Raw genomic sequence first — 26,204 nt, 5'->3', positions numbered from 1 at the left:
AAATATTTCCTACAAATGGCCATCTGTGGAGCACCGGGATTCCCATTGGGAAAATCAGAGATAGTATATCAAAGGTGAGCTAAGAAGGGACTCCATAAAATGGACCAGATTTGGGATAAGGGGGCAGTACGGGAATTTCAGGAACTGCAAGTGGAATATGGATTGGAGGAAAAGGATTTGGTGTATTATCATTGTTTGAGAAATTATGTGCGCAGACAAGCGAGGGAAGAACTTGAGTTGACTGAAACAGTGCTCGATAGAGCGATAAGGGGGGGAGGGGGCAGGAATAGTGTGACTAGGCTTTATAGGGCCCTGCTGTTGCTCTCAACTCCCCAGGAATATTATGTGAGGAGATGGGAGTTAGTGCTCCACACTAACTATTCGTCAGAGAGTTGGAGGAGTGTGTATAGATATCTCTTAAAGCCATCAATAGCACAACCCTTAATTGAAAATGGGTATAAGATACTGTACTGGTGGTATTATACACCGGACAAACTCCAGAGAATTTACATGCAAATGTCATCAGACTGCTGGAGAGGTTGTGGGGCAAGAGGGACATTTATGCATATTTGGTGGGAATGTCCAAAAGTCCAGGTGTATTGGACACGAGTGCTGGAGATGGTTCATACAATGGTTAAGGGAACATATCCTAGTCAGGCAGAATATTGTTTACTGCACCTTCGGCCCGCGAAAGTCAGGGTACATTGGCATAAACTGGCGATTCAGTGCTTTGTAGCAGCTAAAATCATGCTAGCGAAGGCATGGAAACAGGTTGAAACGCCAGGCATACAATTGGTAACACGTAAATTGGATTATATATACCAGATGTCTAAACTGACAGCAATCAGAAAAGGCCATCTTAATTTGTTCCAGAAAATATGGCTACCATACGAACAGAAGAGAGATGTGCTTTTATCACCACCATAGTGCGGGAGGGGTGGGGGTTGCTTTATATGTAACTGTTTTGATACTGTATTTGAAAGCTTATGCTTGCGAATTGGCTAGTGTTGTTTCTGTTAAAATTGAAAAAGCAATAAAAATATTTGGAAAAAAAAAAAACGCTGGCTGGTCATGGTGGTGGGCTTCTGGGTGGGGGTGGGCTCTTCACTGCAGGGCAAAAAAAAGGTATATTTTAATCATTAAATATATACATTTTTTGCCCTAGGCAGTGAAGTGCTTACCCCACCCAGAAATTCCCAAACAATAAATTTTAATAGTGCCCAGGCCCCAGCTAGCTTAATTTAAAAAAAAAATTACACGATGTTAAAAATTATGATGTTTAAAAAAAAAAAAAAAAAGATTAAAATTTTATTACCTGCAGTGCTAGGCTGGGCTCAGCAGGCTGGCAGCTGCTTGGCAGTAAAGTTGCACCACAGTTTTTGCATCTATCACACTCACTATCTCCCAGGACGGACGGAGCGAGAACGAGGCTGAGCGCGTGGCCGCGCACAGCCGCGGCATACCGCACAGGATGGACATCATGATTCTGAGTCATCAGCAGCACACAGCGGCCTCAGCGCGGAAGAGGAGATGTCATGCACGGGGTCGGGTCACCACTAGAGGTCAAGAGCTGCGACCTGCATTTCAGTGCCGTCTGCGACTGTGTGCCATGCATGCCGACCGAGTCTGCTCTGCTCAAGCCCGAAAGGTAGGTGGGCTTGATCAGCTGAGCGGGCGCTGTAGTAGTACGCTATGGCTACAAGAAGGCTGCTGCAGTGTGTGCACTTTTCAACCGCGCTTTGGTGGGCGGGCCCGAGTCGATATTGGATGGGCCTGGGCCCATCCAGGCCCACCCGTAGCTACGCCCTTGCCCTATGGCATTCTCAAATCAACGATTATATACAAAAATTATCCATTCTACATGAGTCGCAATCGGGTTTCCGCCCAGCCCACAGTATAGAAACCGTCCTACTCACTCTAATATCCAAATTCAAACAAGAAATTTCATTTGGAAACAACATCCTCCTTCTACAGTTCGATTTATCCAGTGCATTTGACATGGTAAATCATAATATTCTAACCAAACTACTGGATATACTTGGAATTGGTGGAAATATCATTAATTGAATAAAAGACTTCATCACCTCTAGATCTTACCAAGTTAAATCATCCTCAACTAGCTCATCTCCCTGGTCACCAAATTGCCGTGTACCCCAAGGATCCCCTTTATCGCTGATACTCTTCAATCTTATGATGATCCCACTTGCCAAAGCTCTATAAAACATGGTCTCAACCCTTTCATTTACGCTGATGACGTTACCATATTCATTCCCTTCAAATCTAATCTTACTGAAATCTCCGACAAAATATCCACGGGCATGAACATCTTGACCTCTTGGGCCAACGCCTTTATGATGAAATTGAACAAAGAAAAGACAATGCCTAATCCTCTCATCTCAACACTCTGCGCCCCTCCCATCTAATCTTAAAACCTCAGACATCACAATCCCCATTTCCGACAACCTGAAAATCCTTGGAGTGATACTAGACAACCACCTTTCACTCAAAAATCACGCTTTATCCACTACAAAGAAAATGTTCAATATGATGTGGATACTGAAACGCGTAAACCCTATCTCCCCCTGAAAACGTTCAGGAATTTGGTGCAATCCATGGTACTTACTCATGACGACTACTGTAATAGCATTTTCTTAGGCTGCAAGTCCCATATCCTAAAAAAACTTCAGACTGCCCAAAATACAGCAGCGAGACTCAGTTTTGGCAAATCACGTTTTGAGTGTGTAACCCCTTTTCGTGTAAAACTTCACTGGCTCCCTATCAAAGAGCGAATCAACTTCAAGGTCCACACGTTAATCCACAAGATTATCCACGGTGAATCTCCGGGCCATATGCTCAATCTGATTGACCTTACAACCAGAAACATGTCTGAATCTTCGCGAAATTACCTCAACCTGCATTACCCCAATTGCAAAGGAATCAAGTACAAAACCTATTATGGAGCCAACTTCTCCTTCCTAGGCAGCCAACTCTGGAATGCCCTCCAAAGATCTATCCGATCAATCTGTGACTACCTACCCTTCCGGAAAGCACTAAGGTAAAATTATGTATCATACCTGATAATTTTCTTTCCATTAATCATAGCTGATCAATCCATAGACTGGTGGGTTGTGTCCATCTACCAGCAGGTGGAGATAGAGAGCAAACTTTTGCCTCCCTATATGTGGTCATGTGCTGCCGGAAACTCCTCAGTATGTCGATACCAAAGCTCCATCCGCAGGACTCAGCACTTAGAGAATTACACCCACGAAGGGACACTCTGCCCAGCTCACCACCGCCGAAACAGGGGAGGGGAATTAACCCAGCTCATCCCCACACAAGTGGAGGAGGGGAATCCGTCCAGCTCATCCCCGCGGAGCGGGGGAGGGACACCACACCCGCCGATGCGGGGGGATCTGGCTTATCCTGCAACCGCAACCGCGGGAGGAGCTGACTGACCCTAACACCGCCGAAGCGGGAGGGGTACAAAGCTGCCCTACAGCCGCACGAAGCGGGAGGGAGTGCCGGCAGAATTTAAATCTCAATCCAGCCCCGTAAAACGGAGGGGAGAGGAATGCAGCAGCTCACTGTTACACAAACTCGTCTCAACTCTTGAAGAATCCAGGTGAAAGAAGAACTTGAACACGAAGTCCTCCTGAAGTAACTGAAGGCTAAACTTGAACCTAAAACTCAACCAGAATATAAACAGTACAGATATCTGGGAGGGGCTATGGATTGATCAGCTATGATTAATGGAAAGAAAATTATCAGGTATGATACATAATTTTACCTTCCATATCATCAAGCTGATCAATCCATAGACTGGTGGGATGTACCGAAGCAGTACTCACCCAGGGCGGGACATAGAAATCCCTGACCGCAACACTGAAGCTCCAAACCGGGCCTCCGCCCGAGCAGCCACAGTCAAGCAGTAATGCCTGGCAAAGGTATGGGCCTTCCCCGCGGCCACCCAAGCCGCTGCAATGGCTTCCTTGACCCATCTTGCCACTGTAGGCTTAGAAGCCTGCAGACCCTTACGAGGACCTGTAAACAGAACAAACAGAAGATCCGATTTCCGGAAATCATTGGTCACTTCCAAGCATCTGATGATGACTCGTCTCACATCCAGAAATTGAGAGCAGAGTATTCCTCTGGGTAGACCTCCCTACGAAAGGAAGGGAGACAAAGCTGCTGATTCACATGGAAGCGAAAAACAATCTTGGGCAGGAAGGAAGGCACTGTGCGAATAGACACTCCTGCCTCAGTGAACTGCAGAAAAGGCTCTCGACCTGAGAGTGCCTGGAGCTCGGAAACTCTTCTGGCTGAAGTGATAGCCACCAAAAAGACTGCTTTCAACGTCAGGTCTTTCAGAGATGCCCTCGACAAGGGTTCAAAAGGCGGCTTCTGCAATGCTCTTAGCACCAGGTTGAGATTCCACGCAGGCACCACTGAGTGCAGAGGAGGGCGCAGGAGATTAACTCCCTTGAGAAAGCGCACCACATCTGGCTGCGAAGCCAGGGAAGCACCCTTCAGGCGGCCCCTGAAGCAAGCCAGAGCCGCTACCTGGACTTTAAGGGAACTGAGCGACAGGTCTTCCTCCAGACCTTCTTGCAGGAACGCCAACACTGAAGAAATTGGAGCAGTGAAGGGAGAAAGTGAGCCTGCTTCACACCACGCTGCAAAGATACGCCAAACCCTGGCGTAAGCAGTAGAAGTAGAGCGCTTCCTCGCTCTCAGCATAGTGGCGATGACCTTGTCTGAGAAGCCCTTCTTTCTCAGACGCTGCCGCTCAATAGCCAGGCCGTAAGACCAAAGGGGGAGAGATCCTCCATCACCACGGGACCCTGATGTAACAGGCCCTGCTCCACTGGCAGCCGCAGAGGATCGCCGACTGAGAGCCTGATCAAGAACGCATACCAGGGACGTCTGGGCCAATCCGGACCCACCAGGATTACCCTGCCGGGATGCTTTGCCACCCGGTCTAGCACCCTGCCCAACATGGGCCAGGGCGGGAACACATAGAGAAGCTCTTGTGTCGGCCACCGTTGGAGAAGAGCATCTACTCCCAGGGATCGAGGGTCCCGTCCTCTGCTGAAAAAGCGCGGCACTTGGCAATTGGCCGATGACGCCATCAGATCTAGGCTCGGCTGGCCCCAGCGCTTCGTGATGCCCAAGAACGCCTGAGCAGATAGCTGCCACTCTCCGGGCTCCAAGGTATGGCGACTGAGAAAGACCGCCTTGACATTCATGACTCCGGCAATGTGGGCCGCTGACAGCTGTTCCAGGTTTGCTTCTGCCCACTGGCATAGATTCATGGCCTCCTTGGCTAGAGGGGCGCTCTTGGTACCTCCCTGGCGGTTGACATAGGCCACAGCCGTGGCATTGTCCGACAGGACCCGTACAGGCTTCAACACCAGTACCGGGATGAACTCCAACAACACCAACCGAATGGCTCTGAGTTCCAGGAGGTTGATAGACCACTTGCCTCTGCAGGAGACCAGAGCCCCTGCGCTGTCCTTCCCAAGTAGTGGGCTCCCCAGCCCATCAAATAGGCGTCTGTCGTGACGACAATCCACTCCGGGGTCACCAGAGGCATTCCTGCAGACAACTTGTCTGTCTGCGTCCACCAGCTCAGCGCCTTGCGCACTGCTGGGTCCAAGGGAAGGCGCACAGCATAATCCTCCGACATCGGAGTACAGCGCTGCAACAGAGAGTGTTGTAGTGGTCTCATATGAGCCCTGGCCCAGGGCACTACTTCCATCGTGGCCGACATAGAGCCCAACAGCTGCACGTAGTCCCAAGCCCGAATGGGAGAGGCTACTAGGAACTAGTCCACCTGAGCCTGAAACTTGACAATCCGATTGTCTGGCAGGAACACTCTGCCCACTTGGGTGTCGAATCGAACTCCCAGATACTCCAGGGACTGAGTCGGGCGCAGCTGGCTTTACTCCCAGTTGATGATCCACCCCAGGGAGCTCAAAAGAGCAATCACCCGGTTCACAGCTTTGCCGCACTCTGCATAAGAGGGGGCTCGGATCAACCAGTCGTCCAGATAAGGATGGACTTGAACCCCTTCCTTCCTCAGGAAGGCCGCGATGACCACCATTACTTTGGAGAAGGTCCGCGGAGCAGTAGCCAACCCGAACGGGAGGGCTCTGAACTGGAAGTGTCGGCCCAGTACTGCAAAACGCAGAAAGCGTTGATGAGGAGGCCAGATGGGAATATGCAAGTCCGCTTCCTTGATGTCCAAGGATGCCAGGAACTCTCCTGCCTTCACTGCCGCTATAACAGAGCGGAGGGTCTCCATGCGAAAGTGCCGAACTTTCAAGGCCCAATTGACCCCTTTGAGGTCAAGGATAGGCCGTACAGAACCTCCTTTCTTTGGAATCACAAAGAAAAAGGAGTAACATCCCTTGCCAAGCTGATTTTCTGGCACCGGAACGACCGCCCCCAGGCGGATCAGATTGTTCAAGGTCTGCTGCACTACCACAGCTTTGACCGGAGACTTGCAGGGAGAGAGTACAAACCCGTCTTTTAAGGGTCGGCAGAACTCTAGCTTGTAGCCGTCTCTGATGACTTCCAGCACCCAAGCGTCTGAAGTTATTGTGGTCCACTCGCCCATAAACGAGGACAGCCGTCCTCCAATCTGCACTGGGGCGTGGACCAAGGCCCCGTCATTGGGTATGAGACCCTGGGGGAGGACTGGAGGGAGCACCTCCGGGACGGCGGTCTCTGCGAAAGGAATGCTGTTTGGGGGAGAAGTTCCTCTTGATGGAAGAGGGGGCAGAGGAGCCCGACCTGCCCGGGCGGTACCGACAGGCTTCCTGAAACCGTCCTCTGGAGGTACCAGGGCGAGTACTAGCCCGAGCCCTGACCTCTGGTAACTTCTTGCCCTTAGACGTGCCGAGATCGGTCACGATTTTGTCCAGCTCGACCCCAAAGAGCAGCTTGCCTTTAAAAGGCAATCTAGCCAGGCGGGATTTAGAGGCGTGGTCAGCAGACCAATGTTTCAGCCAAAGCCACCGCCGCGCAGAGATTGTCTGAGCCATGCCTTTCGCTGAGGCCCTCAAGACATCATACAGCAAGTCTGCCAAATAGGCTAAGCCCGATTCCAGGGCCGGCCAATCAGCCCTCAAGGAAGATCCGAGGGGAAAGCCCGCTGCACCATAGTCAGGCACGCCCTGGCCACATAGGAGCCGCAAATTGAGGCCTGCAAACTTAAAGCAGCTGCCTCAAAGGACGACCTTAAGGCCGCCTCCAATCTTCTGTCTTGGGCGTCCTTTAGGGCCGTGCCACCTTCCACCGGCAACGCCGTTTTCTTAGTCACCGCAGTGATTAAAGAATCCACGGTAGGCCACAGATAGGCCTCACGTTCACTTTCAGTCAAAGGATAGAGGCGGGACATAGCCCTAGCCACTTTAAGGCTCGCTTCCGGGACATCCCATTGAGCCGCAATTAAGGTGTGCATGGCATCATGCACGTGGAAGGTTCTAGGCGGGCGCTTCGTCCCCAGCATAATGGCAGAGCCAACAGGGGCTGAGGGAGAGATGTCCTCCGGAGAGGAAATCTTCAAAGTGTCCATGGCCTGCACTAACAGGTTGGGCAAATCCTCTGAGCGAAAGATCCGCGCTGCAGAGGGGTCATCCGCTCCATCCGAGCGGGAATCCGTCTCCTCCAAGGAATCCCCAAAGGACCGTTGGGAGAACTCAGATACGCTGCCCTCATCTACATCAGAGGAAACAGCGTCCTCTAAGGCCTGGGAATCCACCCGAGGGCGTTTACTTCCGGGGGCCTCAACCCCGTTATCGGACAAGGGAGAAGGGGCAGAGTTTTGCATAAGGAAGGCCTGATGCAGCAGCAAAATAAACTCGGGGGAGAAACCCCCCAGACTGTGTACTTCCGCAGCCTGGGCAACAGCCCTAGACGCACCCTCAACCGGCGCTCGCAAGAGCGGGGGAGAGACATGCTGCGCATCCAAAATGGCGTCCGGCGCGACACTCCGCGAAGGACCCGCGCGGGAAGAACGGCGCTTAACTTTAGCCGCTTTTGTGCCGTCGCCCAAATTAAGGGCGTTCATGGCATTAATGTCTCCAACCTCAAGGGCGGCCCAAGAAGAAGCCGTCCGAGCCGCGTGGCCAGCCAAGATGGCAGAGGCGAGGAGCGGGGGATGGGCGTTTATGGCGGGAAAAATCGCCACGCCGGAGGAAGGACCGGGACACTCATCGGCCACGAAACTGTCACCCAACAAAGGCGAATCAGGCTTTAAGACCCCCGCATCCCCTCTAGAAGCGCCCAAGCGATCCGGGGAGCGACTCTTTACGCCCTCGCCCTCCGACGCCATATGCCACGTGGAGATAAATCGGGGAACCCCCTGCCCGCTATAAAAAGGTAAAAATTACCTGCTGTCCGCTCCGAACTGTAACGACCTGGTGTCCCAGTGAGTAGCTGCAATAAACGTTTAAATAAACGTCGAAATAAACGCCTTTAAGGACGTTCAAAATTTTTTTTTTTTTTTAACGGAGCCAGCGGGAGGGGGGAGAAAAGGAGGGACCTGGCACCACCAGGTTTGCACTTGCTCAAAAGAGCCCTCAACCCCAGGCACTCAACAAAACCTAAAAATTAGGCTTGGAGGCCTAGCCAGAGCTGCTGCTGTGTGTGACCACCACCTGCTGAGATAGAGAACATACTGAGGAGTTTCCGGCAGCACATGACCACATATAGGGAGGCAAAAGTTTGCTCTCTATCTCCACCTGCTGGTAGATGGACACAACCCACCAGTCTATGGATTGATCAGCTTGATGATATGGAAAAACCTATTTATTCAAGCAAGCCTATCCAAATGACCCAGACTAATCTTATGAACCCACCAACCTAACACATACCCATATGGCAATGACACTGACCCAGACTATATCTCCCACCTTTCTCCCCTCTCCATTGCCTATCTTTACCTACTCATCTCTTCTATTATTCTGCTATACTTAACTTTTACCCTCTCTAACAATATTCTGTATTCCTATTACTATGTAAGCCGCATTGAACCTGCTTTGAGTGGGAAAGAGCGGGATACAAATGTAATAATAATAATAATTCTCTCTTACTACTAACATCTTCACTTGAGTGGCAGCAGCTACATGGGAACTGCAAGCTACTATTTTTCACTGCCTAAGAACAGAAGACTACTACAAGAAGGACTGTTACAAAAGAGATGAAGGTGGGACCGAGGTCACATGAACTATAAGTTCAAGGTTGAAAAAATAAATGCTGAACAGTACTTCTTGAATATAATCCACAACTTCTAAACTGAAGAATGTAACAATATTTAAAACTTTATAAATCCCTAGAATATATAACAGTATATTGATTTATAAGATTTAACTTGCAAGTAAATCAAGTATTTAAATTAGGAACAAGTATAGCCCTGGCAAACCATAACAATACCTGTAGAGAGGATGTCTGATCCTTTTACTTTCTTGTTCAGAGAAAGTAGAAAAACAGCCAAGGCTCAATCCCTTTGTAAACTATATGAATGAAATGACAGAATGGTAGGCTTCTGCAGACACTGGGTATGTCCAGCAAGACATGACAAAAAAAAAAAAAAAAAGAGAAAAAGTGTGGTTGCCAGTTGATTGCTTCACGTTACCGCAACTATCTTCAGTACAGTTTTGGCCAATTTAGTTGCTCTCGTATTAAGCAAGGTTCTAATTTTACATATATCCAAAACGTCACAGCAGATGTATCACCCAGAAAAGATACATACCTGTAGCAGGTATTCTCCAAGGACAGCAGGCTGATTGTTCTCACAACTGAGTGACGTCCACGGCAGCCCCCTCAAACCGGAAGAGTTTCAGAGTAAACTCAAAAATGTCTCGCGGGAGGTCCCACGCGCGGGGCACGCCCACCGCGCATGCGCGGCCATCTTCCCGCCCGTGCGCGACCGCTCCCGCTCAGTTGAATAAAATAGCAAAGAAAGCGAACGCTACATACCTGTAGAAGGTATTCTCCGAGGACAGCAGGCTGATTGTTCTCACTGATGGGTGACGTCCACGGCAGCCCCTCCAATCGGAACTTCACTAGCAAAGGCCTTTGCTAGCTCTCACGCGCCCATGCGCACCGCGCATGCGCAGCCGTCTTCCCGCCCGAACCGGCTCGTGTTCGTCAGTCCCATATGTAGCAAGACAAAGACAAGGGAAGACACAACTCCAAAGGGGAGGCGGGCGGGTTTGTGAGAACAATCAGCCTGCTGTCCTCAGAGAATACCTTCTACAGGTATGTAGCATTCGCTTTCTCCGAGGACAAGCGGGCTGCTTGTTCTCACTGATGGGGTATCCCTAGCCCCCAGGCTCACTCAAAACAACAAACATGGTCAATTGGGTCTCGCAACGGCGAGGACATAACTGAGATTGACCTAACAACTTATCCAACTAACAGAGTGTAGCCTGGAACAGAATAAAAATTGGGCCTAGGGGGGTGGAGTTGGATTCTAAACCCCGAACAGATTCTGAAGCACTGACTGCCCGAACCGACTGTCGCGTCGGGTATCCTGCTGCAGGCAGTAATGCGATGTGAATGTGTGGACAGATGACCACGTCGCAGCTTTGCAAATCTCTTCAATAGTGGCTGACTTCAATTGGGCCACTGACGCTGCCATAGCTCTAACATTATGAGCCGTGACATGACCCTCAAGAGCCAGCCCAGCCTGGGCGTAAGTGAAGGAAATGCAATCTGCTAGCCAATTAGAAATGGTGCGTTTCCCCACAGGCACTCCCCTCCTGTTGGGATCAAAAGAAACAAACATTTGGGCGGACTGTCTGTTGGGCTGTGTCCGCTCCAGATAGAAGGCCAATGCTCTTTTGCAGTCCAATGTGTGCAGCTGACGTTCAGCAGGGCAGGAATGAGGACGGGGAAAGAATGTTGGCAAGACAATTGACTGGTTCAGATGGAACTCCGACTCTACCTTCGGCAAGAACTTAGGGTGAGTGCGGAGGACTACTCTGTTATGATGAAATTTGGTGTAAGGGGCCTGGGCTACCAGGGCTTGAAGCTCACTGACTCTACGAGCTGAAGTAACTGCCACCAAGAAAATGACCTTCCAGGTCAAGTACTTCAAATGGCAGGAGTTCAGTGGCTCAAAAGGAGGTTTCATCAGCTGGGTGAGAACGACATTGAGATCCCATGACACTGTAGGAGGTTTGACGGGGGGCTTTGACAAAAGCAAACCTCTCATGCAGCGAACAACTAAAGGCTGTCCTGAGATCGGCTTACCTTCCACACGGTAATGGTATGCACTGATTGCGCTAAGGTGAACCCTTACAGAGTTGGTCTTGAGACCAGACTCAGACAAGTGCAGAAGGTATTCAAGCAGGGTCTGTGTAGGACAGGAGCGAGGATCTAAGGCCTTGCTGTCACACCAGACGGCAAACCTCCTCCATAAAAAAAGTAACTCCTCTTAGTGGAATCTTTTCTGGAAGCAAGCAAGACACGGGAGACACCCTCCGACAGACCCAAAGAGGCAAAGTCTACGCTCTCAACATCCAGGCCGTGAGAGCCAGACACTGGAGGCTGGGATGCAGAAGCGCCCCTTCGTTCTGGGTGATGAGGGTCGGAAAACACTCCCATCTCCACGGTGTCTTCGAGGACAACTCCAGAAGGAGAGGGAACCAGATCGACGCGGCCAAAAAAGGAGCAATCATAATCTGGTGCCTCGGGCTTGCTTGAGTTTCAACAAAGTCTTTCCCCACCAGAGGGTATGGGAGGATAAGCATACAGCAGGGCCTTCCCCACAATCCATGAGGAAGGCATCCGATGCCAGTCTGGCGTGGGCCTGAAGTCTGGAACAGAACTGAGGGACCTTGTATTTGGCTCGAGATGCAAAGAGATCTACCAAGGAAGGGGGTGCCCCACACCTGGAAGATCTGGCGCACTACGCTGAGTTGAGCGACCACATCGTGAGGTTGCATAAGTCCTGCTCACCTGTCAGCCAGACTGTTGTTTACACAGCCTGCCAGATTGTGGCTTGAGCAACATGCCGTGACAGCGAGCCCACAGCCACATGCTGACGGCCCTCCTGACACAGGGGGCAGAATCCTGTGCCCCCCTTCTTGTTATGTAATACATGCAACCTGGGTGTCTGTCTGAATTTGGATAATTTGGTTGGGACAGCCGATCTCTGAAAAGCCTTCAGAGCGTTCCAGATCGCTCGTAACTCCAGGATATTGATCTGCAGATCGCGTTCCTGTAGGGACCAACTTCCCTGGGTGGTGAAGCCCATCGACATGAGCTCCCCACCCCAGGGAGAGACGCAATCCGTAGTCAGCACTTTTTGTGGCTGAGAATTTGGAAAGGGGCGTCCAAGATCAAATTGGACCAAATCATCCACCAATACAGGGATTTCAGAAAACTCATGGACAGGTGGATCACGTCTTCTAGATCCCCAGCAGCTTGAAACCCACTGGGAAGCTGAGGGTCCATTGGCATCTCGCATGTGAAGACGAGCCATGGGAGTCACATGACGTGGAGGGCCATGTGGCCCAGCAATCTCAACATCTGCCGAGCTGTGATCTGCTGAGACGCTCGTACCCGGAGACGAGGGACAACAGATTGTTGGCCCTTGTCTCCGAAGATAGGCACGAGCCGTCCGAGAATCCAGCAGAGCTCCTATGAATTCGAGTCTCTGTACTGGGAGAAGATGGGGACTTTGGATATTTATCACAAACCCCAGTAGCTCCAGAGGCGAATAGTCCATCTGCATGGCTGTAGAGCTCCTGCCATCGGATGTGTTCTTCACCAGCCAATCGTCGAGATAGGGGAACACGTGTACTCCCAGCCTGCGAAGCGCCGCTGCTACTACAGCCCAAGCACTTCGTTGACCACTCTGGGGTGCAGAGGCGAGCCCAAAGGGTAGCACACAGTACTGGAAGTGATGTGTGCCCAGCTGAAATCGCAGATACTGTATGAGCTGGCAGTATCGGGATGTGCGTGAAGGCGTACCTGCAAGTCCGAGAGCATAGCCATCGTTTTCCTGAGATCATGGGGAGAAGGGTGCCCAGGGAAGCATCCTGAACTTTTCCTTGACCAGATATTTGTTCAGGGGCCCTTAGGTCTAGGATTGGACGCAGCCCCCCGTTTTCTTTTCCACAAGGAAGTACCTGGAATAGAATCCCAGCCCTTCTTGCCCGGAGTGCACGGGCTCGACCAGCATTGCGCTGAGAAGTGCGGAGAGTTCCTCTGCAAGTATCTGCTTGTGCTGGAAGCTGTAAGATTGAGCTCCCGGTGGGCAATTTGGGGTTTGGGAGGCCAATTGAGGGTGTATCCTTGCCGGGACTATTGAAGACCCAACGGTCGGAGGGTATAAGGAGGCCACCTTGGTGGAAAAACTTTCAACCTCCCCCCGACCGGTAGATCGCCCGCCAGCAACTGACACGTTGATGTTCGGCTATGCTCTGCTGGAGCCAGTCAAAAGCTCGCCCCTCTGCTTTTGCTGGGGGAGCCGTGGGGCCTTGCTGAGGGCGCACCGCTGCTGAGCAGAGAGCGAGCGCGCTGGGGCTTAGCCTGGCCGCAGGCTGTCGAGAAGGAGGATTGTACCTACGCTTACCAGAAGAGTAGGGAACAGTCCTTCCTTCCCCCATAAAAAACGTCTACCTGAGGAGGTAGATGCTGAAGGCTGCCGGCGGAAGAACTTGTCGAAAGCGGTATCACCGCTGGTTGAGCTGCTCTACCACCTGTTTGGACTTTCCTCTCCAAAAATATTGTCCCCTTTGCAAGGGGAATCCGCAATCCGCTCTGGATCCTATTCTCCAGGTTGGAGGCACGCAGCCATGAGAGTCTGCGCATCACCACACCTTGGAGCAGCGGCCCTGGATGCAACATCAAAAGGTATCATATACCCCTCTGGCCAGGAATTTTCTGCACGCCTTCAGCTGCCTGACCACCTCCTGAAATGGCCTGGCTTGCTCAGGAGGGAGCTTGTCCACTAAGCCCGCCAACTGCCGCACATTGTTCCGCATATGGATGCTCGTATAGAGCTGGTAGGACTGAATCTTGGCCACGAGCATAGAAGAATGGTAGGCCTTCCTCCCAAAGGAGTCTAAGGTTCTAGAGTCCTTGCCCGGGGGCGCCGAAGCATGTTCCCTAGAACTCTTAGCCTTCTTTAGGGCCAGATCCACCACACCAGAGTCGTGAGGCAACTGAGTGCGCATCAGCTCTGGGTCCCCATGGATCCGATACTAGGATTCGATCTTCTTGGGAATGTGGGGATTACTGAGAGGCTTGGTCCAGTTCGCCAGCAATGTCTTTTTTAGGACATGATGCATGGGTACTGTGGACGCTTCCTTAGGTGGAGAAGGATAGTCCAACAGCTCAAACATTTCAGCCCTGGGCTCATCCTCCACAACCACCGTAGACATCTCCCGGACAAAGGCCGCGAAAGACAGACTCTCGGGAGGAGAAAGCTGCCTTTCAGGGGAGGGAGTGGGATCAGAAGGAAGGCCATCAGACTCCTCGTCAGAGAAATATCTGATGTCTTCCTCCTCCTCCCACGAGGCCTCACATCGGTATCAGACAAGTTTCCCGAACCTGTGTCGAGCCGTGCCCGACTCGAACTCCGTGGAAAACACGGCCACGGTGGGAGCATCGAGAGGTAGACTCCCTCGCCAGCACCGGCGAAGCTCCCTCCACCGACGTTGTCGGGGACGGTCTTCCTGGGAGGCGGCCGCAGCCAGTACCAGCTTGTGTCGTGAGACACTCACCCCGCGGCAAAGGGCCAGCCGACGCCTCACTCGACGGTACCGGTGGCGCAGGCACACCCGGACCGGAGGGGAAGGGCGCAACCGCTCTCCCAGGATCTCTGGTGAGAACAGCCCGGAGACTCTCGTGGCAGAGCCGGCGTGGAGGAAAGACATGGAAGCCGATGCAAGCGTCGAGGTCAGAGTCTGTTCCGGGTGTGGAGGCGGTTCCGGGCTGTCCAAGGTGGAGCACATCGACACCTCCTGAACAGAGGGTGAGCGGTCCTCCCGGTGCCGATGCCTACTGGGTGCCGACTCCCTCGGCGACCCAGAGCTCTCGGTACCGATGCGGGAAGGAGACCGGTGTCGATGCTTCTTTGATTTCTTCAAACGAAGCATGTCACCGGAGCTTCCCGGTACCGACGAGGAGGACGTAGAATCCAACCGTCTCTTCCTCGGGGCCGAGGCCGAAGAAGGTCGGTCTCGGGGGGGGGGGGGGGGGGGGCTGTACCGCAGGAGCCCTCAGGGCAGGAGGAGACCCACCCGAAGGCTCACCGCCACCAGCAGGGGAATGGACAGCCCTCACCTTCACTCCAGTCGAAGCACCACCGTCCGACGACATCAGCAACAGCGGAGGTCCCGGTACCACCGACACCGACGCAGCCTTCCGATGTCTCGGTACCGGACAATGCAGAGGGGTCGAAACCTCAATACCGAGGTCGAAGACTTCGATGCTGTCGACGTCGATGCACCTCGATGCCTCCGGTGCTGTTGTCGACGAAGAGCCCGAGAACAACACGTTCCACTGGGCCAAATCTCGCTACCTGAGTCCTCTTCGGTAAAAGCGTACAAAGACTACAGGCCTGCGTGCGGTGCCCAGCCCCCAGACACTGAAGACACGAAGCGTGCCTATCAGTGAGCGGAGATTAACCGGCGGGCGCACTGGGGTGCACTTCTTGAAGCCGCTGGGGAGACTTCGATGACATGGGCGGAAAAATCACGCCGGCGAAATCAAAATTCGCGATGGTGACAAAGGGCACCAAAAATAAGGGAGAGAGAAAAACCCCGTACCGAGGCAACAAAAAAGGCCTACCCCGAAAGCGAAAGGAAACTTACGCCGGGGAAACAAAATGGACACACGGGAAGGAACAAAGACCAAGGTCTCTCTTTTTTTTTTTTTTAAGCGAAATCGCGAAGACGCACGAGGTTCAACTTGAGGGGCACGAAACGGCGGCAAAACACGACCGTCCCGAGCGCGGACAAAAGAAGACTGACGAACACGAGCCGGTTCAGGCGGGAAGACGGCCGCGCATGCGCGGTGCGGATGGGCGCGCGAGAGCTAGCAAAGGCCTTTGCTAGTGACGTTCCGATTGGAGGGGCTGCCGTGGAGGTCACCCATCAGTGAGAACAAGCAGCCTGCTTGTCCTCGGAGAAAAGAAAATACAACTCCAAAGGAGAGGAGGGAGGGTTGGGGAGAACGGCCTGCTGTCCTCAGAGAATACCTGCTACAGGTATGTATCTTTCGCTTTCTCCGAGGACAAGCAGACTGCTTGTTCTCACGACTGGGGTAACCCTAGCTCCCAGGCTCACTCAAAAAAAGAGAGGGTCAATTGGGCCTCGCAACATTGAGGACACAACAAAGATTGACCTACGAAGAACAACTAACAGAGTGCAGCCTGAACAGAATAAAATTGGGCCTAGGGGGGTAGAGTTGGATTCTAAACCCTGAACAGATTCTGCAGCACCGACTGCCCAAACCGACTGTCGCTTCGGGTATCCTGCTGGAGGCAGTAATGAGACGTGAATGTGTGGACTGATGACCACGTCGCAGCCTTGCAAATCTCTTCAATAGTGGCTGACTTCAAGTGGGCCACTGATGCCGCCATGGCTCTAACACTATGAGCCGTGACATGACCCTCAAGAGTCAGTCCAGCCTGGGCATAAGTGAAGGAAATGCAATCTGCTAGCCAATTGGAAATGGTGCGTTTCCCGACAGCGACCCCCTTCATATTGGGGTCAAAAGAAACAAACATTTGGGTGGACTGTCTGTGGGGGCTTGTCCGCTCCAGGTAGAAGGCCAATGCTCTCTTGCAGTCCAATGTGTGCAACTGACATTCAGCAGGGTGGGTATGAGGACGGGAAAACATAGTAACATAGTAGATGACGGCAGAAAAAGACCTGCACGGTCCATCCAGTCTGCCCAACAAGATAACTCATATTTGCTGCTTTTTGTGTATACCCTACTTTGATTTGTACCTGTGCTCTTCAGGGCACAGACCGTATAAGTCTGCCCCGCACTATCCCCGCCTCCCAACCACCAGCCCCACCTCCCAACCACTGGCTCTGGCACAGGCACAGACCGTATAAGTCTGCCCAGCACTATCCTCACCTCCCCACCACCAGCCCTGCCTCCCAACCACTGGCTCTGGCACAGACCGTACAAGTCTGTCCAGCACTATCCCCGCCTCCCAACCACCAGTCCCGCTTCCCACCACCGGCTCTGGCACAGACCGTACAAGTCTGCCCAGCCCTAACCCCGCCTCCCAACCACCAGCCCCGCCTCCCGATCTCCTGAGGATCCATTCCTTCGGCACAGGATTCCTTTATGCTTATCTTGGTAAGACAATTGACTGGTTAAGATGGAACTCTGACACCACCTTCGGCAGGAACTTAGGGTGAGTGCGGAGGACTACTCTGTTATGATGAAATTTGGTATAGGGAGCATGGGCTACCAAGGCTTGAAGCCCACTGACCCTACGAGCTGAAGTAGCTGCCACCAAGAAAATGACCTTCCAGGTCAAGTACTTCAGATGGCAAGAATCCAGTGGCTCAAAAGGAGGTTTCATCAGCTGGGTGAGGACAACGTTGAGATCCCATGACACTGTAGAAGGCTTGACAGGGGGCTTTGACAAAAGCAAACCTCTCATGAAGCGAACAACTAAAGGCTGTCCAGAGATAGGATTACCCTCTACACAGAAATGGTAAGCACTAATTGCACTAAGATGGTTCCTTACTGAGTTGGTTTTGAGACCAGACTCTGACAAGTGTAGAAGGTATTCAAGCAGGGACTGTGTAGGACAAGATCAAGGATCTAGGGCCTTGCTGTCACACCAGACGGCAAACCTCCTCCACTTCAAAAAGTCTTCTTAGTGGAATCTTTCCTGGAAGCAAGCAAGACTTGGGAGACACCCTCAGAAAGACCCAAACCGGCGAAAGCTACGCCCTCAACACCATGCCGTGAGGGCCAGAGACTGGAGGTGGGGATGTAGAAGCACCCCCGTTCTGAGTGATGAGGTTGGAAAACACTCCAATCTCCATGGTTCTTCGGAAGACAACTCCAGAAGAAGAGGGAACCAGATCTGATGGGGCCAAAAGGGCACGATCAGAATCATGGTGCCGTGGTCTTGCTTAAGTTGCAGCAAAGTCTTCCCCACCAAAGGTATGTGAGGATACGCTACAGAAGGCCAGTCCTGCCAAATGCGGAGGGAAGGTGTCCAACGCTAGCCTGTTGGTGGCCTGTAGCCTGGAACAAAATTGAGGCAGCTTGTGGTTGGTCTGCGTGGCGAAAAGATCCACCGAGGGGGTTGCCCCACTCCCGGAAGATCTTGCATACACACCTCGAACTGAGCGACCACATCGTCGGGTTGCATAATTCTGCTCAACCTGTTGGCCAGACTGTTGTTTACGCCTGCCAGGTATGTAGCCTGGAGGTGCATGCCGTGCCGGCGAGCCCATTGCCACATCCCGACGGCTTCCTGACACAAGGGGCGAGATCCGGTGCCCCCCTGCTTGTTGATGTAGTACATCGCAACCTGATTGTCCGAATTTGGATAACTTGAAAGGACAGCCGATCTCTGAAAGCCTTGAGCGCGTTCCAGGACCGCTCTCCAACTCCAGGAGGTTGATCTGCAGACCTGATTCCTGGAGGGGACCACAGTCCTTGAGTGTGAAGCCCATCGACTTGGGCTCCCCACCCCAGGAGAGATGCATTCATCGTCAGCACTTTTTGCGGCGAAGGAATTTGGAATGGATGTCCTAAAGTCAGATTGGACCAAATTGTCCACCAGTGGAGTGAATTGCGGAAACTGGTGGGAAGTCGGATTGCATCCCCTAGGTTCCCCGTAGCCTGATACCACTGGGAAGCTAGGGTCCATTGAGCTGATCTCATGTGAAGATGAGCCATGGAAGTCACATGGACTGTAGATGCCATATGGCCCAGAAGTCTCAACATCTGCCGAGCTGTGATCTGCTGGGACGCTCGTACCCGGGAGGCAAGGGACAGAAGATTCTGCGCTCTGGCCTCGGGGAAGTAGGCATGAGCAGTCTGTGAATTCAGCAGAGCTCCTATGAATTCGAGTGACTGAACTGGGCGGAGGTGGGACTTTGGGTAATTTATCACAAACCCCAGTAGCTCCAAGAGTTGAATAGTCGCCTGCATGGACTGAAGAGCTCCTGCCTCCGAGGTGCTCTTCACCAACCAATCATCGAGATAAGGGAACACATGTACCCCCAGCTTGCGCAGAGACGCCGCAACCACCAACAGGCATTTTGTGAACACCCGTGGCGCAGAGGCGAGCCCAAAGGGCAGCACACAATACTGGAAATGCTGTGTTCCCAGAGTGAATCGCAGATACTGTCTGTGAGCTGTAAGTATCGGGATGTGAGTATAAGCATCCTTTAAATCCAGGAAGCATAGCCAGTCGTTTTTCTGAATCAGGGAAGAAGGGTGCCCAGGAAAAGCATCCTGAACTTTTCTCGGACCAGATATTTGTTTAGGCCCCTCAAGTCTAGGATGGGATGTATCCCCCCCCCCCCCCGTTTTCTTATGCACAAGGAAGTACCTGGAATAGAATCCCAGCTCTTCTTGCCTGGGCGGTACGGGCTTGACCTCACTGGCGCTGAGAAGGGCGGAGAGTTCCTCTGCAAGTACCTGCCTGTGGTAGGAGCTGAAAGACTGAGCTCCTTTGGTGAAAAAGTTTTACCTCCCCCCGACCGGCAGATCGCCCAGCACGGGCTCTTTTATGGTGGCTATACTCTCCCGGATCCAGTCAAAAGCCCGTCCCTTGCTTTTGCTGGGGAGCTGCAGGAGCCTGCTTGGTCACACGCTGTTGACGTGAACGATCGCGCTGGGGCTGAGCCTGGGCAGGCTGTCGGGAAGGAGGACTGTACCTACGCTTAGAGTAAGCGTAAGAAGCAGTCTTCTTTCCCCTGAAAAATCGTCTACCTGATGAGGTAGATGCTGAAGGCGCCCTGTGGGAGAGGCTGTCGAGGGCAGTTTCCTGCTGGTGAAGCTGTTCGACCAATTGCTCAACTTTCTCGCCAAAGATATTATCCCCCCGGCAAAGAACATCTGCCAGCCGCTGCTGGGTCCGATTGTCCAGGTCAGAGGCACGCAGCCATGAGAGTCTGCACATCACTATACCTTGAGCAGCGGATCTGGATGCAACATCACAAGTGTCATAAATACCCCTGGACAGGAATTTGTGACACACCTTCAGCTGCCTGGACTGCTCCGGAGGAAGCTTGTCAACCAGGTCCGCCAGTTGCCGCACATTGTTCCGCATGTGGATGCTCGTGTAGAGCTGGTAAGACTGGATCTTGGTCACGAGCATGGAGGAATGATAGGCCTTCCTTCCAAAAGAATCCAGAGTGCGAGACTCGTGCCCCGGGAGCGCCGAGGCGGTGTCCCTCGAACTCTTGGCTCTCTTGAGAGCAGAATCCACCACCACAGAATCGTGTGGCAACTGAGTCCTCATCAACTCCGGGTCACTGTGGATCCTATACTGGGACTTGGCTTTCTTGGGGATGGTGGAGTTAGATAAGGGCTTCAGCCAGTTCCGCAGCAGTGGTCCTCCTTTAGGACATTGTGCAACGGTACCGTGGAAGACTCTCTAGGTGGTGATGGATAGTCGAGGACCTCGAGCATCTCAGTCCTCGGCTCATCCACAGTAACCACAGGAAGGGAATGCTCACAGACATGTCCCTAACAAAGGAGGCAAAGGAAAGGCTTTCCAGTGGTGAAAGCTTCCTTTCCGGTGAAGGAGTGGGGTCGGGGGGAAGACCACAGGACTCCTCGGAAGAGAAATACCTATGGTCCTCCTCCTCCCCCCCCCCCACGAGGCTTGCTCCTCGGTGTCGGACATGATCTCCCTGACTTCAGTCCAAAACCGGGTCCATCTTGACTCAGAGGTGGACTCCCGCACCGGCGGGGACGAAGCTCCCTCTTTCGACATTGACGGAAAGTCCACCTGAGTGGCGGCAGACACCGATGCCGCAAGCAGTACCAGTGTCGACGACCGCATCGCAGGACCAGAGCCAGCCGGTGCTTCCATCGACAGTGCCGAGGGCGCAAGCACCCCCCGGCACCAGGAGAGGCTAGCGCAGCAGCCCTTCCAGGGTACCTGGAAGAATGGCCCAGAGGCGCTCATCAAAAGCCACTGTCGGGAACGGCTGAGGGGCCGGTGCAGGAGTCGGAGATAGAATCTGCACAGGGCGAGGAGGCGGTACCGGACTGCCCAACAACAGACGCATCGACACCTCCTCGATGGAGGGGGAGCGATCCTCCCGGCGTCAACACTTCTCAGGTGCTGAATCTCTCGACGTCCTGGAGCTCCCAGTACCGTGAGAAGGGGGTGACCGATGATGGTGCTTCTTAGCTTGTTTCTTTCGATGCACGTCATCGGCGCTCCGCGGTACCGACGAGGACGACGTAGAATCCACATGCCTCGTCGGGGTCGGGTCCAAAAAGGGTCAGTCCCGATGGGCCTGCACAGCAGGAACTGTCGAGGCAGGTGGAGGCCCACTCGACTGCTCAGCTGCTCCCGCGAGGGGTGTCATCGGGCCTGTGGTACCCTGCTCTCCTGAGGTCGTTGCCATAAATATCCGTTGCCAAGTCAGAAGCGCCAGCTGGTTGTCGATGCTGTCGAAGTCGAAGGGCTGGGGCCAAGCTCCAAAAAGACGATCCTGCTGAGCTTGTCTCGCCACCTTGTGCCCCGCTTTTTTTAAGCTAAGACACAATTTGCACGCTTTGGGGATGATGCTCAGGCCCGAGGCACTGAAGGCACCAAGCGTGGGTGTCACAAAAGCGAGATTGCCCGGCCGCCACCAACACACTTCTGCTTGAAGCTGCTGGAATCCTCGATGTTATCGACGGAAAAATCGCGGGCGCCGGGGTCAAAATCGTCGATGGTGGCAACGAAAAGGGCCATGAAAAGGAAGAACGTGGACGCTCCGCGGCAAAAACTAAAGAACTACGGGAAACAAGTTTTTTTTTTAACTTTAGAAAGGAAGGAAGAAAGCACGATGGCGCCACGAAACAAAAGAGAACGAATTCGCCAAAACGGTTTCCGAGGCTGAGAGGAAGACGCATGAAGTCTCTCTCCACCGCGGAAAACGAGAACTGAGCGGGGGAGCAGTCGCGCAAGTGCGGGAACACGGCCGCGCATGCGCGGTGGGCGTGCCCCGCGCGCGGGACCTCCACAGAACGTTTTTCAGTTTACTCTGAAACTTTTCCGGTTGGAGGGGGCTGCTGTGGACGTCACCCAGTCGTGAGAACAAGCAGCCTGCTTGTCCTCGGAGAATATAATACTTTGATCATGTCCCATTCTCATCTCTCCCTACACTCCTCCCGGAACTCCGTTCACGTGAGTAAATCTCTCTTATCTGCACCCTTCTCCACCCGCTAACTCCAGACTCCGTTCCTTTTACTTGCTGTACCATATGCCTAGAACAGACTTCCTGAGCCTGTACGTAAAGCTCCATCCCTGGCCATCTTCAAATCTAGGCTAAGAAGCCCACCTTTTGATTCTGCTTTAACTGCCTTACCCTTACCTCACTTGTTCAGTACCCTTATTTTACCATCCCCATCTTAGTAATTCCCTTATCTCTTATTTGTCCTGTTTGTCTGTTCTAATTAGATTGTAAGCTCTGTCGAACAGTGACTGTCTCTTCATGTTCAAGTGTACAGCGCTGCATACATTTAGTAGCGCTATAGAAATGATAAGTAGTAGTAGTTCTTGAAACTGAGTGACCAATCTTGGTTTGATTTCCAGGTGAGGTTGATAGCATGATAATCATGGGTAAAGTAACATAACATAATAACATAGTGGAGACAGCACACCTGAACGGTCTATCCAGTCTGCCCAACTCATCATCAATTCATGATTAAACCAACAATGAACATGGTATTTTGGCAAAGGGAAAAAAAAGTAGTAATATGAATTTATTACACACACCTGCCATGTTGAGGTGCTTGTCCTCCTTGGTATTGTGCCACACCTGTGTTTTGTCGTGTGCCAAACACCACACCTGACGACTTAGTTGGAGAAACTTGTGATGAGCTCATAATAAAACTCTAGAAAAGAGCATTTTCTGTATATTAGCTTCCTCAACATCAAACAATCATTTTGTTTGCAGCCTATTTACTTTTTGCACATATATGGATTCAAAATCCTTTCATGATCCTTTTATAGACTATCTACTTGCCGTTCCCCAATGTAAACAGATCAAACATCTTTTGCTATATTATTAGTGCTGACAGAACACACAACTGTTTCAAATGTTCAAAAGACCTTTCTGAACTTTTTTTCAGTGATAATTGTGTCCTATCTGGTGACTTGATTCTTTGATTCGTGCTAGACAGCTCCAGACTTGCAGGTTATGCTACCCTACTAGCACATGGAGGCAGAGAACCTGAACTATTTCAGATATATTACCAATACAGGAAATGGTGCAGCCAATTCTAAAGCTAACAACGAGCAGAGCCCAACCACAACTGAGGAATCCCTCTGCAAACTACAAAGAAATAGAAATGATTAGATTTCAGACCTTTAGCTGAGAAATCTTCAAAGTCAGGCTACCTCTTTTTAGTTTACAAGACCCCCGCTGTCTTCCTGGGTGGGTTCTGGACCTGTCTACCAGGACTCAAAGAAAATTATCAGGTAAGACCAAATTTCATCTTGCTAGATCAATCCAGACTGATGGGATGTACCAAAGTTTTATCCCTCAGAGGAAATATCTTTTTTTTTTTTTTTCACCAAAGGCACTATCTCCCCCTGCCCTGAATATCAATCTTGTAGTGCTTTACAAAACAAGGCAGCAATGACCATGTTGCTGCCTTCCAGATGTCTTCTGGATAAACCACTCAGTCCTTCACCCCTAAAGTCACTAGGGCCCTAGTAGAATAACCCCTCAACCCAACTGAAACCTCCAGCCAGAGTTTAAAAGCCGCTTGTGTATCCACCTTAATCCAATGCACAAAAAGAGTACTTTGGAGCCATTTCACCCTTGTGAGGCCAGTAGAACAAAACAAAGAACCTGTCAGAAGTCCAGAAGGAATTTGTCACTTTTAAGTAGTGCAGGAGCACCCTGTTAACATCCAACTTTTTATGAAGCATTTGGGGTGGAACCCAACTTCACTTTCTCCCTGAATGCCAGAAGCAAGATCACCTGAGTCACTTAAAAAGGGGGAGTGCTTATGTAAGAAGGCACGCTTTGCTCAATGGACACAATCAGGTGAAAATAGCTGTCAAGGACTGATCTTTTAGGGATGTATGCTTCATAGGCTCACAGGGCAGCCTAGTCAAGGCCTGAAGAACTAAACTGAGTTCGCCCAGAAGTACCACACCCAGCAATGGTGGACAAATTTGCTGCACTACTCAAAAACTGACATTCATCAAAAGGAGCCATTAGGAAGAACCCCTCCCCCCCATTAACCCTGCCTCTGAAGCAGCACAGCACCATGACCTAAGTTTTAAGAGAGTTGAGGACCAAACCCTAACCAAGATTCACTTGCAACAAGGCCAGATTCAAAGACAGGTCTGTGCCTTCTCCAAGTTCTCGACAACCAGCCTCCAGCCACGGAAAATTGAGGATTAACCTCGCCTTTGCCAACAGAGTGCTGTAGAACCAATATCGGCCATCCTCACAAGCTGAAGCCTGTGGACTAAACCTTGGGGCTTTGGAAGGTCAAACCTCTCCTTTTTTTAGCAGGGGGGAAAAAGCTTCTTGGATCAATTCTGGGAGTGAAACCCTAGCCAAGGCTCTACCTCAACGGCTGCAAGCCGTGGACTGCTCCCTGAGATAAGCCTAGTCAGAAGAAATCTGCTGCACCAGTCCAACCTACACCATCTGCTGGAGGCAGAAAAATACAGAAAGGTTCCAAGGCTGTACCACTCCCTGTATTGGTGATGTCGCTAAACAGATTCTCTGCCTCCATCTGCTGATAGGGTGACAATCTGTCAGTCTGGTCTGGTCTAGCAGGATGAAAAGGAAGAAACTGTTAACTACACTGGGTCCTTTGATGGAACAGGAAGGCAATACATAAACACTCAAGATTATCTGAAACTATTTTTCAAGTTTGCGCCCCCCCCCCCCCCCCCCCAAGATTAAAATACATTTGCTTTTCTATTCCAATTGTGACTTTATTTTTCCTGGGAGGCCTCGTGTCCTCTCTTCTTGGTATTTATGGGCTCCAGGTTACAAAACGTTAATGCCTGTTACTCTCATGCTCCCAAAGTATGCTTACTAATTTACAAGGGATAGCAAGAGTGGGAGCCAACAGGAGTCAGAGTACTAGGAGCCTTCACAAGCGGGACAAAATCTTTATTCACACTACAAGTGTTCCCATATATCATTGGCCCAGAGACAATTATCAAAGTGGAAATGCCATCCACCCCAATCAGGCCCAGGCTCAGTCTCAGAGCTCCTTCTTCACTGGTACATTTACAAATATTGTGGTCTTTCTTCTTGCATGGCTTACGGTAAAATTATGCCTTACCTGATAATTTTCTTTCCTTTAGTCGCAGCAGATGAATCCAGGAACCAGTGGGTTGTATTCGTCTACCAGCAGTTGGAGATAGAAAACTAAACTGAAAGGAGTCATACCAGCCCTATGCCATTTAGTATATGTCATATCACAAAGCAGTAGGCATGGGAATCTGGAACATAACTGAAAACTTCCTCACAAACAACGACCTCAACAGCACAGTCCGCACAGAAAGCACTGCAACACAATAGCAGTAACCAGAAACTACTCGTCTTGGAACGTTGAGACACATGTTCTCCTAGGTATGCACTATGTTTCTTCTGCTTTTTTTTTGTAATGTATAGGAACTCCAATCTGAAAAGAAACTACACAGCAAAGACCGGCAACATAAGCTGTGCCTGAAAGAATCTGCGGCTGAAAATCAGGGTGGTATCCTGGATTCATCTGCTGTGACTAAAGGAAAGAAAATGATCAGGTAAGGCATAATTTTACCTTCCTTAGCCCCAGCAGCAGATAAATCCAGGAACCAAAGCACTCCCTAAATAGGGTGGGAAGCCACCGCTCCCTGCAACAAAACTCTTGCCCCAAAACATGCATCCACCCAGCTACATCTACTCTGTAATGTTTGGAAAAGGTATGCAGTGATGCCCAAGCAGCTGCCCTACAAATCTCCTCCAACGACAGAACACCAGTTTCTGCCCATGAGGTAGCTTAAGCTC

The 26,204-nt window shown here is 51.5% G+C and overlaps 1 protein-coding gene across 1 annotated transcript in view; it reads right to left on the bottom strand.

Moving 5' to 3' along the window:
• The window catches only part of ZNF280D (zinc finger protein 280D), a 434,133-nt gene that overhangs the window by 310,989 nt on the left and 96,940 nt on the right, over positions 1-26,204 (bottom strand). The window contains 1 exon segment of the mRNA XM_030189034.1: positions 22,953-23,073. Coding sequence (XP_030044894.1) covers positions 22,953-23,073 — 121 coding nt within the window.

The sequence above is a fragment of the Microcaecilia unicolor genome, chromosome 1 (genome assembly GCF_901765095.1).
Source record: "Microcaecilia unicolor chromosome 1, aMicUni1.1, whole genome shotgun sequence".
In the NCBI taxonomy this organism is placed as follows: Eukaryota; Metazoa; Chordata; class Amphibia; order Gymnophiona; family Siphonopidae; genus Microcaecilia; species Microcaecilia unicolor.
Note: the sequence above shows the minus strand (reverse complement) of the source record. Positions and strands in the feature narration are given on the sequence as shown.